Source organism: Lolium rigidum, chromosome 1 (genome assembly GCF_022539505.1).
Source record: "Lolium rigidum isolate FL_2022 chromosome 1, APGP_CSIRO_Lrig_0.1, whole genome shotgun sequence".
Taxonomy (NCBI): domain Eukaryota; kingdom Viridiplantae; phylum Streptophyta; class Magnoliopsida; order Poales; family Poaceae; genus Lolium; species Lolium rigidum.
Genome location: NC_061508.1, coordinates 349,677,458 through 349,690,062, shown reverse-complemented (window position 1 = coordinate 349,690,062; position 12,605 = coordinate 349,677,458). Strand labels below are relative to the sequence as shown.

Here is a 12,605-nt window from a genome sequence, read left to right as displayed (position 1 = left end):
GCTGTAGCTGTAGCTTTGGAGTTTTTGGAGGTCAAGAAGGCAGAAGTCACAGGGGAACCGGCGTACCAGATCAACCATCTCGCTCACTCTCTCCACCCGACTCCACTCTTCCAAGTCCACGATGAGATGGAGAAACCAACAACTCCTCGACCCCAGGTTTCAAGCACACACTGACTGACACTATCAGTCGCTATTAAACCAGCTCACACACTTCCCACCCACATCAACTGAGCAACTCCCCTGCACTGCACGGCGCACTGTTCCATTCTTCATCTTCTTCCTCCGTCAATGCCAGCTCCCTCCAAATCTCCTTCAAATAAGTAATGACTCCCCGACACACGTACTAGGTACACTTCCACTGCTCCTCAGCAATGCCACTCCACTCCCAGGTTCACCCCCTCCTCGTCCTCCTACTGCTGGTTCTTTCCGTCTCCATTCCTTCCGACTCTGCCTCCTCTTCTTGCCCCGGCGGCGGCGACGACGCGGCCATCGTCGCCGCCGCGTTCCGGCACGTGCGCAACTTCCAGCCGCAGACCGTGCCGGCATGCACGCCTGTCCAGGAGCTCCGCCTACCGTCCCGGAACCTCACGGGCGCCGTGGCGTGGGCGTCGCTCGCGAACCTGTCCGCCCTCGCGGCGCTCGACCTCTCCGGGAACGCGCTCCGGGGTGCCATCCCCGGCGGGTTCTGGCGCGCGCCGTCGCTTCTCTCCGTGGACGTATCCGGGAACCAGCTCGGCGGCTCGCTGCGGGTCGAGCCGAGCCCGCGGCTCCGGTCCCTCAACGTGTCCGGCAACCGCTTCACCGGCGTGGCCGGGCTGGACGGCCTCGCGGGGCTCGACGCGCTCGACCTGTCCGCCAACAGGATCCGGGCGGTGCCGCTGGGGCTGAGGCGCCTCACGCGGCTCAGCCGGCTCGACCTCTCCCGGAACGCCATGCAGGGCAGGTTCCCCGGCGACCTTCCGCCGCTCGGTGGGGTGCGTTTCTTGAACGTGTCGTACAACAATATGACTGGCGCGGTGAACGCCAGTGCGGTGAAGAAGTTTGGAGCCTCGGCGTTCCTGCACGCCGGCAATGCGTCGTTAGTGTTCTCGAAGGACTCTGCTGCGCCTGCGCCGCGTAGGGCGCCTCCACCATCGCCGCCGCCCCCGCCACGAGGAGCAAGTACAAAGAAGGATCCGGCGAGGAAGGCGAAGAGCACGGCCACGGAAGCGAAAGGAAATAAGCATCTGGGCGTGGTCGCCGTGGCGGTGGTGTGCGGGGTCGCATCGGTGATCGTTCTGCTCTGCTTGGTCGGATCCGTGGCGTGCGGGGTAGTGAGGTGCAGGAGGAGGAAGAGCGGAGGCAAGGAGACGGAGGACAAGAAGGCGCAACCATGGGGCGGTGAGAAGGAGGAGGAAGAAGTGGCGGTGCCGGCCGCAGCCGCAAAGGGGGCGTCGGCTGCAACGGTGGTGCTCTTCGAGCGGCCACTGATGGAGCTGACTTTGGCCGACCTGGCCGCGGCCACGTCCGGGTTCGGGCGCGAGTCCCAGCTCGCGGAGCGCGGCGGCCGCAGCGGCGCCGCGTACCGCGCCGTTCTCCCGGGCGACCTGCACGTCGTCGTGCGCGTCGTGGAGGGCGGCATGGCAGGGGTCGAGGAGGACGACGACGACCCGGCTGCCGCGGCCGCGGCGTTCCGGGAGCTCGCGCGGTTCCGGCACCCAAACATCCTGCCGCTCCTTGGCTACTGCATCGCAGGTACTACTCACTTTAGATTCTTTTCTAGTTGGAGCAGTTAGGTCCGGTGCAACGACCCCGGTCGGATGAACTACTTTCACCATGCATTGAAATCTCTGCCGTAGACGCGCGCCGCAGCTTTTGAAATTCAAAGCCGGTTCATTTACTGCAGGGAGGGAGAAGCTGCTGCTGTACGAGTACATGGAGAAGGGCGACCTGCACCGGTGGCTGCACGAGCTGCCCGCGGGGCGCCCCGACACGGACGACGACGGCGGCGACATCTGGGAGACGGCGGCGGAGGAGAAGCGGTCCATCTCAGACTGGCCGACCCGGCACCGCATCGCGCTGGGCGTGGCCCGGGGGCTGGCGTTCCTGCACCAGGGGTGGGCGGGGTCGGGCCGCGCCGTCGTGCACGGCCACCTGGTCCCGGCGAACGTGCTCCTCGGCGACGACCTGGAGCCCCGGATCTCCGACTTCGGGCACCTCGGCGGCGGGGAGGACGCGACGGCGGAGGGCGACGTGTACGGGTTCGGCGTGCTGGTGCTGGAGCTGATGACGGGGCAGGGGCGGTGGGACGAGGCGTCCGTGAGCTGGGCGCGGGGCATCGTGCGCGACGGCAAGGCGCTCGACATCGTCGACCCCAGGGTGCACGGCGAGGCGGCGGCCGGGCCGGAGGCGGAGCGGGAGATGGTGGAGTGCCTAAGGGTGGGGTACCTCTGCACGGCGCAGGCGCCGGACAAGAGGCCGACGATGCAGCAGGTCGTGGGGGTGCTCAAGGACATCCGGCCGGCAGCCCGTGCGCCTCACGGTGGCGACGATGCATGATGCCATGATGCGGGTGCCAAGTGTGCCCTGTGAACTCATCGTGATCATGTCAGCCACCAACACATGCATTCGCTCGAGTACATCATACTACACCTCACTGCCTTTTTCCTCTGATGATCAGTAGTAGTAGGACTTTGTACAATGTTTGTAAACATTTTTCCTTGCCGGCAACAGTTGATTTCAGAGGCTTTTTCTCGTGTTCGTTGGGGTCTTCATTGCGTTGGCAAGAACAGGAACAGTAATTGTTTGCCGATGCCTTGCCCGCACAAACAGTTTGAGTTCCCGCCATTTAATTTGAAAAGCTGGCTTACACTGCTTATACCCAGACCAAAATCATGGACAAAATATACAGAGCAAGTTTAATAGTATAACGGACCGTTGGCTATAAGAAATATTTCATGTGATCGCCAACTTATAGCTAGTATGTATTTTTCCCATTTTTATTTAATTTGCGTTCTAGGTTTAGTCAAAATCATACTCTCGCTGTTCGACATTGTAAGGCTAGAAAGCTTGGAAAGTGATTTTGGCTACTGAGCTCTAGTGCTCTTGCCATTTTAAAAAAGGAAGATATTTTTACAAGTTATTCAAAAATCTTAAAATAATTCTGTAGATTGTCAGTGATACATCTCACAATCCTGCAAAATCTCAACCGGGATTTTTTTATTTGTGCTAGACATAAATGATAAAATTTGATATGTTTTGGAGACTTAAATTTACACTTTTGTCACTTTTGTGTAGCTTAGAACATAAACTATTTGAAATTGATATTTTGCATGTTTGTGGGATACACCATTAACTATATGCTTATTTTTTCAAAAAAATTTGCAACTCAAATATATGATTTTTTATTTTTTTTAAAAAAAACTAGATCACTGGTGCCATGTGTACGAAATCTACATCCGATAGAGCTTTATAAATTTACTAGGAATTATAAGGGCTATCTAATTTACTGTCATTTCACGCCCAATGCATGCTCACTTATTCCTCTATGTTCTCCCTTGAGTGCGAAATTATTGGTGCATGGAGTAATTGCTCAGAGGAGTTGTGGACTTTCTTAGTCGTGATTTTTTTAATAATATTTTTTTCTTTAATTTCCAGAAATAATACTCGTTTTTGACGAATTTGACAAATAATATACCGTCGGGGATGGGTTTCCCGAGAGGAAGAAATCGGGTAACAGTTTCCCGAGAGGTCGTGATTCCATGGGCCCGCCGCTGCGCTGAGCAGGCTATGCCGTATTATTAAAAAAAAGTAGTCGGGAAAGGGTTCTCCAATAGTTACTAATCGGGTTAGCTTTTCCCGATGAGTGTATGGAGTAGGGGGCAGTCAGAAAAGGCTTCCCCAATAGGTACTAATCGGGTTAGCCTTTCCCGATAGGTTTTCCGACCGTTATATCGCACACTTTAGCCCACCAAATCTTGACTAGTCGGGCTAGCCTTGCCCGATAAGTACCAATCGAGGAACACTACCCAGACGGTGTATTATTTTGAAAAGGTTCAAAATCAAGTATTATTTATGGAAATAAAGAAAAAAAAGTATTACTAAAAATCGCTTCTTAGTCCTTGCTATTTGCCCCTCTGGCCTTATAATCACAAACAAAGGGAGTACTTCATAATGTTTGACCAAGAATATAAGAAAAAATATCAGTATTTATTATATCAAATCCATATAACATGGAAGTATACTTTATGTCGATTTTACTACAATAATTTTATATCATATATTTTAGTACATATTTTAGTTTTAGATACATCTATATTAGCGAGTAGTAATATGAATCGGAGAGAGTAGATAAAACGAGTTTGATAAACACCCACAAAATAAATAATATAATACAAAAACATATAACATAGCCACATGATCAAAGTAGGTTCATATAGATGCAATAACGCAAACATAAGATGATGTAATTGCAAAGCTGGCTTACAATGCATATCCCCTGACTAGAGACATGGATCTTCGGAGCTTCACTGATCAGAATCGGCAGGCAGTTTCAGTGGTATGGAGTAGTAGCAAAGATATTGCTAAACAAAAGGTGAGATCGAGATCGAAAAACATCAGCGTACGAACGATGGTGCTCATGCAAGCTTGCTTTACAAGTATGGCGTAGTAGCAAAGATATTGCTAAAATAGCAAAAGTAGACGAATAACGATGGTTAGTGGAGGGGAATGCGAGGTTGTTAAGCTTGCTAGACATAGATCTCACTGGGGTTAGTTACCGGCCGGCCAAGGGGACCTCACGCTTTTGGCCTTTTAGGTTTGGGAGGCCACACCACACATGTACACGAGAGTACAAGAGTCAAAAAAGGAAGGGCTCGATCTTGTCGCCATGCCGCCGGATCGTTGTGGGGAGCCTGCGACAGTTCAGGTCAGCGATGAGGGTTTTGGTGGCTTGCTTCCAGCGAGTTGCCCACCCGTACCAGGCCAGCAGCAGCACATCTGTCACAAATTCACACTGTGGCTGTGGATTAAGTAGGATGTAATTATGCAGACTGCTTTTTTACTGTATATGCCGACAGTTTTTGATGTATATGTGTATATTATAAGGAGAAACTATGGCTCAATCTACTTAAAAATATCAGTTGTTGATTGTCGTTTTTTTGTAGAAACAAAGGCCTCCGCCCCATCTCCATTTTCCATAGAAAACGAAATGTGTGTGTCATGTGTTCACCTCTGTTACACTTCATCATTTTGCTCAATTTGTCTCAGGCTAAAGCCTCCAGCCTCCAGGGCACCTAACAAACTACCTTAAAGCACCAAAGGATACCGTGGCGGAGGACAAGCGGTTCATCTCCGACTGGCTGACCCGGCACCACATCGCGCTGGGCGTCGCGAAGTACAATATTAAATCAGATTTAACACCAAAGAAAAGCAGGGAAAGTACAATATTACATCAGATTTAACTCCCAGGTGTCATGTAATCCCGTTCCTTCGCCTTTTTAGATCACCAGATGTTGACACTAAACCTCTAGTGTCTGCGGCCTAGCCACCTTTTCTTTTCCTTCAGCCTCGCAGCCTTGGGGCTGCATTCGCCTTCTGCTTCAGGAGCCGAACACATAGATTCAAACTCTCCATATGTCTTGTTGGGCATTAAGGAGTTCATCTTTTCAGCATTTTCGCCAAACTGAAGCCACAACACCTGCAATCCAGACAAAGTACAACAGCCAAAATGGATATCATTCCTATGTTTCTACACAGTCCACATAAAAGCAACATTAACAATGTTGATAACCGAGTTTTTCTTACTACTAATCCATAGTCTAGCAAAAATATCAAAATCAACTACCATTGCATTATTTGAAATACCAGAAATCTCTTTCCATAACAACTTCGCATGCAATGTCACATGAAAATAATAAATGATGCACACTTTCATTTTTAGAACACAACAAGCATGTTTTGTCATTGATTTCTTGTCGCTTACAAAGGTTATCTCTACTGAGTAGCTTGTTGTGACACAAGAACCGCACACAAAAAAAAACATGTACCCTATGGGGAACACCCAGATTCCAGACCGTTGGAATAAAGACTGGGCTAATCTCTCCAAAGTTAACCATTGCATACAACGATTGGGAAGTGAAAAAACCCAAAGCTATGTAATTCCTAAACTAAAGCATCCCCCACATCTAAAAGCCGAATTGATCTAATGATCTGTTCAATTTGGTAGCATTGTTTCATCGTATTTTTATGATCAAACACTGTCCTAAAGGTGAGTTTTATATCCACCCTATTCCAAACATCTCTAGTTGCCACCCCTTCCTGATGACAAAATAAATATCATAAAAGATGATGGCCAGGCTAGTGCCACCAAGCCATTGGTCCTCCTAGAACCTAACTTGCGCCCATTACCCACAACCCATTTATAACCAATTTTTGCACCATTTGCTACCGACATGACCCCTTTCCAAAAGGGAGGCGTTTCATTTCCATGGAGCAACATAAACCATTTGGATTTTGTTTGTCATATTTATAATCTACAATTTGCTAGTCGTAATATCAATACTTTCTCCTTCCTTTTGCAACTGCACGAATTCTAAGGCCTGGCCAGACATAGTGGTATCTTTGGAGTATTATATATGTCTCGATCTTCAGTTGATCCATTCCTTATATAAAAAAAATCAAAACCCTGAGCTATGTAATTCCCAAACTAAAGCATCCCCCACATCTGAAAACCGAATTGATCTAATGATATGTTCAATTTGGTACCATTGTTTCATCATATTTTATTATCAAACATTGTCCTAAAGATGAGTTTTGTATCCATCCCATCTCAAACATCTCTAATTGCCACCCCATGTTGATGACACACAAAATAAATGTCCCAAAAGATGATGGCCAGGCTAGTACCACCAAGCCATTGCTCCTCCTAGAACCTAAGTTTTGCCCCATTACCCACAACCCATTTATAACCAATCTTGCTGCATTTGCTGCCCACATGATCCATTTCCAAAAGGGATACATCTCATTTCCATGGAGTAACATAAACCATTTGGATTTTTTGTGGCATATTTAAAATCTACAATTTGGTAGTCGTCACATCAAGACTTTCTCCTTCCTTTTGCAATTGCACGAATTATAAGGCATGACCGGACATAGTGGTATCTTCGAGTACTATATAGGTCTCGAGGTCCAGTTGATCCATTCCTTATTAAAAAAATATATATATATATATGTTTTAAAAACTGTTTTTTTTTGTGGGAGGGGGGGGTCATAGTCAATGATGTAACCTACAAACAAAAAGGTTGGATTTGTCAAATCATGTGACACACATTAGACATGCAAATGGGAGCCCAACTATATCAAACTTGTTTTTCTCGATAAAGGGAATATATTAATATCAGAAGATACCAATTACACTCAGCCTCTGCAACAACGCACCGTCCTAATGACAATACGGATGCACACAACCAAAAAAGAGAAAAGAAGCTAAGAAAAAAGAGCCCCGCCATAGCATTCCGGCCCTAGCAACAACAATGCAACCACCATCATGACAACATCTGAACTCCAGACTCTTCAAAAGCGACGCCTCCAAGAAGGGAACGGTGCACCAACGCCGTCGTCGCCCCGATCAAAGATCTTAGGTTTTCACCCTGAAGATAGTTCGCGCATTCAAAACAATGCCTTCAACAAGGTCATTGCCAGGCACAACCAATTAAGGCCAGACCTTAGATTTTCATCCTGAATGGAAGGACTTTGAATTTCACATGTGCTGCCGCCCCCACTTTCATACTGCTGCAAGCCCAGAACACCAAGCAAGTTCCTCACCAGCGCATAGACTTTGACCTCCATTGCTAGACCTCCCAATCCGACCATCATGATATTCTCCCCTCTGACTTCACCCAGGACCAACTATATCAAACTTCTAAGTCATATTCAAATCAAACAAGTCAATTTTTTGAAAAAACAAACTTAATTGATTTAGAAGTACTCCATAACAGCTGGAGGTGGCAATTTGGCTCATAGGAGCAAATGCTCTCATTATATAAAATAATTAAAAAACAATTTTAAAAATGTTAAAAAATTCTGATATAAATTTGTTGGTGTACATCTTGACATTCTATGTTAGTGCACAAATTTTCGTGGAGAAACAACATTTTATATGGCGTATACAAAAAAGACAAAAAAATACCCTGTACGTAGTCGTGTTATAGCATCAAAACTTGGAGCCACAATTATTTTTAGTTTTTTTTTGAAAACTTGTGTACCAATAGAAAATGTCTAGATGTACATGTAAAAATTTAGTTTAGAATTTTTTGACACTTTGAAATGTGGATTCACATAATGGAAGCATATGCTCCTATGAGCCAAAGTGCATTTCCCATAACAGCTTAAGTTCCCAAAACAAAATATCAGAGGTGACTAAGCAGATACATTTCATTTGTACATCTCTTCGTTCCAAACAACCTCAGTTACAAGCATACTATCACTCAAAAAAATCAACCTAATACTGTACTGTGAGTACTCTAAAATCTCATGTATTAAATTTGTGTATCCTATACATAGAGCTATCTAAATTCCAAAGAACCCCAAGCTAAACAATATATGCACAGAAGAACGAAACGAACAACTGCAGGCTTTCGAAGTAAAAGGGGAGAAGAATGGCTTTAGTCAGAAATTCAGAAGTCGACTTCAACACCGTGACAGAGAAACTCAGAAGTCGACGCTTCCGTCGCCGCCGGCCCTGCACATGCACCCAGGCGTCCTGGGCTGCCGGTAGACGGTGCGGCCCCTCGGCCGGGCGCGCACCCGCTTGTACTCCTCCACCATGGTCCTCACCCTCTTCTGGAAGCCGCTCCACTCGATGCCGCCTTCCTCCGACAGGATCTGCGCGTAGCGCTTCCGGTTCGGGTGCAGCGTCGGCGCGCGGCCCCTGCCGTGGTACACGCGGTACCCTGACACCAGCGACGACAGCTGGCTGCCGGAGTCCGTCACCGCGAACACGTCCGACGAGGCGCAGGCGATGAAGTCCAGCGCTGCGAGCTGCGATGGTCGTCACTTGTCAGAGCGGAGAATTCAGATTCAGAAGCTGTAGCGCGCGAGAAAATGCTTCGTTCGATTCGATCTTTACCCGGGAAGAGAAGTTCTTTAATGGAGCAAGCTCGTCGGAGGAGAGGATGTCCTCCTTCGTGACGAGATTCGGGTACAGCCGCGTCAGAGGGCGCAGCCGCGTCGCGCCGCCGTATATCTGAGACCCGGCCACGTACATGAACGTCCGGTGGTCGTAGCCGAGCGCCGACAGAATGAGCCCGGCTTCTTCCGGCGTCAGCGGGCACCTCCCCTGGCTCCTCAGCTCCTCCGGCGACACAGTGCTGGCGATGCAACAACCACCATACACGACAACGTCTCAGCGATCACTGACCATCGAAGTTCTTGGCAAAATGCAGCAAAAAGAGCATGGTAGAAACAGGTGATCAGTGCCTCCCGCAGCAATGGCGTGCTTACGTACGTGTTCCGAAGGCGCGTGGCGAGGGCCGGGAAGTGGATCTCCCTGAACGCGTGCAGCTCCCTCCTCTCCTCTTCGCCGCCGCCAAACTCGCAGAGGGAGTAGGCGACCATGTCCACCTCGAACCTCATGTGCAGAGCGAGGTACCTGCTCGGCCCGCCGGCGTCGTCGGTGCGCTCCTCCCCGGACGCCGTGTTGATCATGTTACCTCCGAAGAGCTGCTTGTCCATCTCCGTCTGCATCTCGCTCACTCCCCGCAGCCGCTGGACCAGAAGAGACCCCAGCTTCTGGATTTCAGGGGTGAACTTCAGAGCGTGGAAGTTGCATCTGCATCGCAGCCTCTGCAAATGCAAACAAACATCTGATGATGAAACATGGCGTGTGGATGAAGGCGGCCGGCATTGTACATTGTTCATCTGAAAATAATCTCAACGGAGATGAACTTGTTACCTGCAGATGGACTGGTACCGAGTCGAAGCCGAGCCGGTTACCGAACCCGAGGAAATGAACGACATGGTTCTTCCGAAGAACGGGAAGTGCAGTTTTGATGAACTCAGACGGTTCAGCCTCTTTCATGATGTCATTATCAGTGATCTGTGATGAAGGGGCACGAGTGGAACCAATAAGAAACTCTGAAGAAACAAAAGTGTGAAGTTTCAGGACATGGTTCAGGAGGCACTAACTTGGCTACCGATAGCCTCTAAATCTACAGACTGGAGATGGGGTGGTAATTCTTTCACAATGCGCACGTCACTCTTCATGTAGTTCACGAAGTAGTCTTCCTGGTAGATGTCACCGAACTGACTGGATGAAAAGAAGAGATGGCACACATACCAAACAAAATTTGTCAAACTTCATTTAATGGAAAAGAAAGTCAAATACAGCCACTGCACGATTTTTGTCTCTACAAATTGATGAACGACTACTATTTGCCAACATAATAGTTAAATTTATCTAACCTTATGTCCTTCCACACGCTGCTGTAAAGAAACCGAGGGAGAACTAGTGTGGCATTAAGCAGAGCTGCAACCACAACAGCGTTACACACCTGGAGGAAGAATGGAGCTCATTTAGGTACTGATAAACATCAAAGTAGAACCGATCTTGTGGGAATTGAAGCACTAGATTCTTACGGCCACGCGCTGTTGGTTCAGTCCACCGTTTGCGCTGATCAGAATGTATCCATTGTTGTTCTCGCCAGGCTCTGTGAGATTAATCAAATCCAGTGTCAGGAAGCAAGTAAAAAGTGCAGTAACTATTTTCTGCACTTGTTTGAAGAGAGTGTAACCTTCATCGGCCAAGCTGTGTTTTGCAGCACAGGGCTTCCATTTGCGCGCCTGTTGGTAGGGTTCTTCCCATAACGCGAAACTGTCGCTATCTGACTCGTTCTGCACTGGCAGGAATTGGAGAAGTGCAGCATCAGTAAAAGTGAAAGGTATACAGTTGCAGAGAGTAACTGGTACTGATGACAGAATCAAACCTTTGTGGTGGCTAAAGTTGCCATCTGTATAAGTCTTTCATGCATTATCTCTTCTTTTTGTTCCCTCCTTACGAAATTCTGCTTGACCTCCTTCGTTCACAAAAATGGATTTATCAGGTCCAGAGAATTTCACAAGAGAGGAGTTGCAGAGATCAGAAATGTTTTTCAGAGTGCCATAAGATTCAAATGGGTACAGCTATCGTACAATCAGAGAACAAAATCAAATTCAGACGCGATAGAAAAACGACAGAGGCGATCAGATAGGAAAGGTGATCTTGAATTCTTGATCAAACGAGACTGTTCTGAATTTGATCTGAATTCGACCGGGAGCAGAGCAAACGTACCTGGAGGCCCCTGAAGTTGACGGAGATGGCGCCGTTCCTGAACTGCACCTGGTGGACCGCGGACATGAGGAGGGAGGCGACGAGCAGGAGGCAGCCCATGAAGCCGACCACCCCGGCGAACACCCTGAGGTCCCACGAGGTGACTCCGCCGGCGCCGCCCCTCGCCGCCTTCCCCTGCCGCAGCCTCCCGATGTTGGTCGCGCCGACCCTCCCCTCGCCGCCCGCCGGGCCGACGACGACCCACGAGCCCTCCATTTCCGCCGCCCGACCGACCGACCGATCGATCGATCAAGAAAGCTTCGCCATTACAGGACCTCCAGCCGTTCCTCCATCGGGGGCAGCGTTGGCTTGGCTTGTCGTCGAGGGCAACCTCTCAAGTCCAGCATCACGGCAAGAAGGACCCCATCTGGTGCAGAATTATTCTCTTCCCCTGACCTGACCTCCATTTTCCATGGAAAGCGTGGGCATCCCGCGATCCCTCGTGGTACGATTTTGAGAGTAAAGAACGGTTGGTCAAACGAGGCGCGACAGCACCGCAGCAGCAGCTTCCGTTCGTTCTGTCCCGATCGGCGCAACCACCGGGCAGGTGAGATTGATAAGGTGATGATCGGCGGCGGCTATAAAGAAATCGAGGGATCAGGATTAAAAAACTGGCGAGCGGGCGTGGAAGGGATCGACCTAACGTGAGGACGACTCGCCGGCATCGTCCTATATATCTGGCCTGGCGATCGCTGTGGCAGGTAGGTGGTGGCGTGGCGGGGTGGAGATGGAGATGGCATTTCGGGAGGAGGAGGAGGTGTTCCGTAGAAGCGAAGAGAGGTTTCGGTTGGGAATGACGAGGTCGATTGATGACGACGACGGGAAAGGCGCGCGACGGGAGTCGGTAGCCGCGGCCGGCCCGGTTGGTGGCGCACGAGTGCAATTTTGGGTTTCTTGTGCAGCTCTGGTTCCTTTTCCTCCGTAGCCAGCCGCTGTCTTCGAGCATAATAGCATCTCCAAGCGTCCCCAAAAGCAATTTGGGAGGCGCCGGGCAAAAAAAAAAACGTTTTAGCCGCGTTCCCCAAAGTTCATTTTTGTTCAGCGCGCTGCCGATACGGTGTCCGGCGCCCCGAGCCCGTCCCCGTCCCACAGGGGACGCTCCGGGCACGCCGGACACAACGAAAAGCGAGGCGAACCGACGCGGGCCCGACGCGTCAGCGGCTCAGTGAAAAATCGTCTCCCACTCCCGCCAAATCCCGCCCCTCCCGCCATATCGCGTCTATCCCGCCGCACATTTCTGGCCTCCCAACACATATCCCGC

General features: G+C 49.5%; 2 protein-coding genes across 2 annotated transcripts; one reads left to right on the top strand and one right to left on the bottom strand.

Moving 5' to 3' along the window:
* Positions 1–371: 371 nt before the first annotated feature.
* On the top strand, positions 372–2,538 carry LOC124664889 (calmodulin-binding receptor kinase CaMRLK-like). The gene is made up of 2 exons (XM_047202312.1): positions 372–1,734; positions 1,886–2,538. Exons 1-2 carry the CDS (start codon positions 372–374, stop codon positions 2,536–2,538), a joined length of 2,016 nt encoding a protein of 671 aa, XP_047058268.1.
* Positions 2,539–8,406: 5,868 nt separating this feature from the next.
* LOC124664879 (O-fucosyltransferase 8-like) lies at positions 8,407–11,751 on the bottom strand. The gene is made up of 11 exons (XM_047202303.1): positions 11,676–11,751; positions 11,306–11,571; positions 10,962–11,051; positions 10,770–10,869; positions 10,615–10,685; positions 10,441–10,529; positions 10,165–10,285; positions 9,932–10,075; positions 9,485–9,822; positions 9,107–9,347; positions 8,407–9,018 (listed from the first exon to the last, which is right to left on the bottom strand). The coding sequence occupies exons 1-11, from the start codon at positions 11,749–11,751 to the stop codon at positions 8,689–8,691; spliced, it is 1,866 nt and encodes a 621-aa protein (XP_047058259.1). The 3' UTR covers positions 8,407–8,688.
* Between the last annotated feature and the right edge of the window lie 854 nt (positions 11,752–12,605).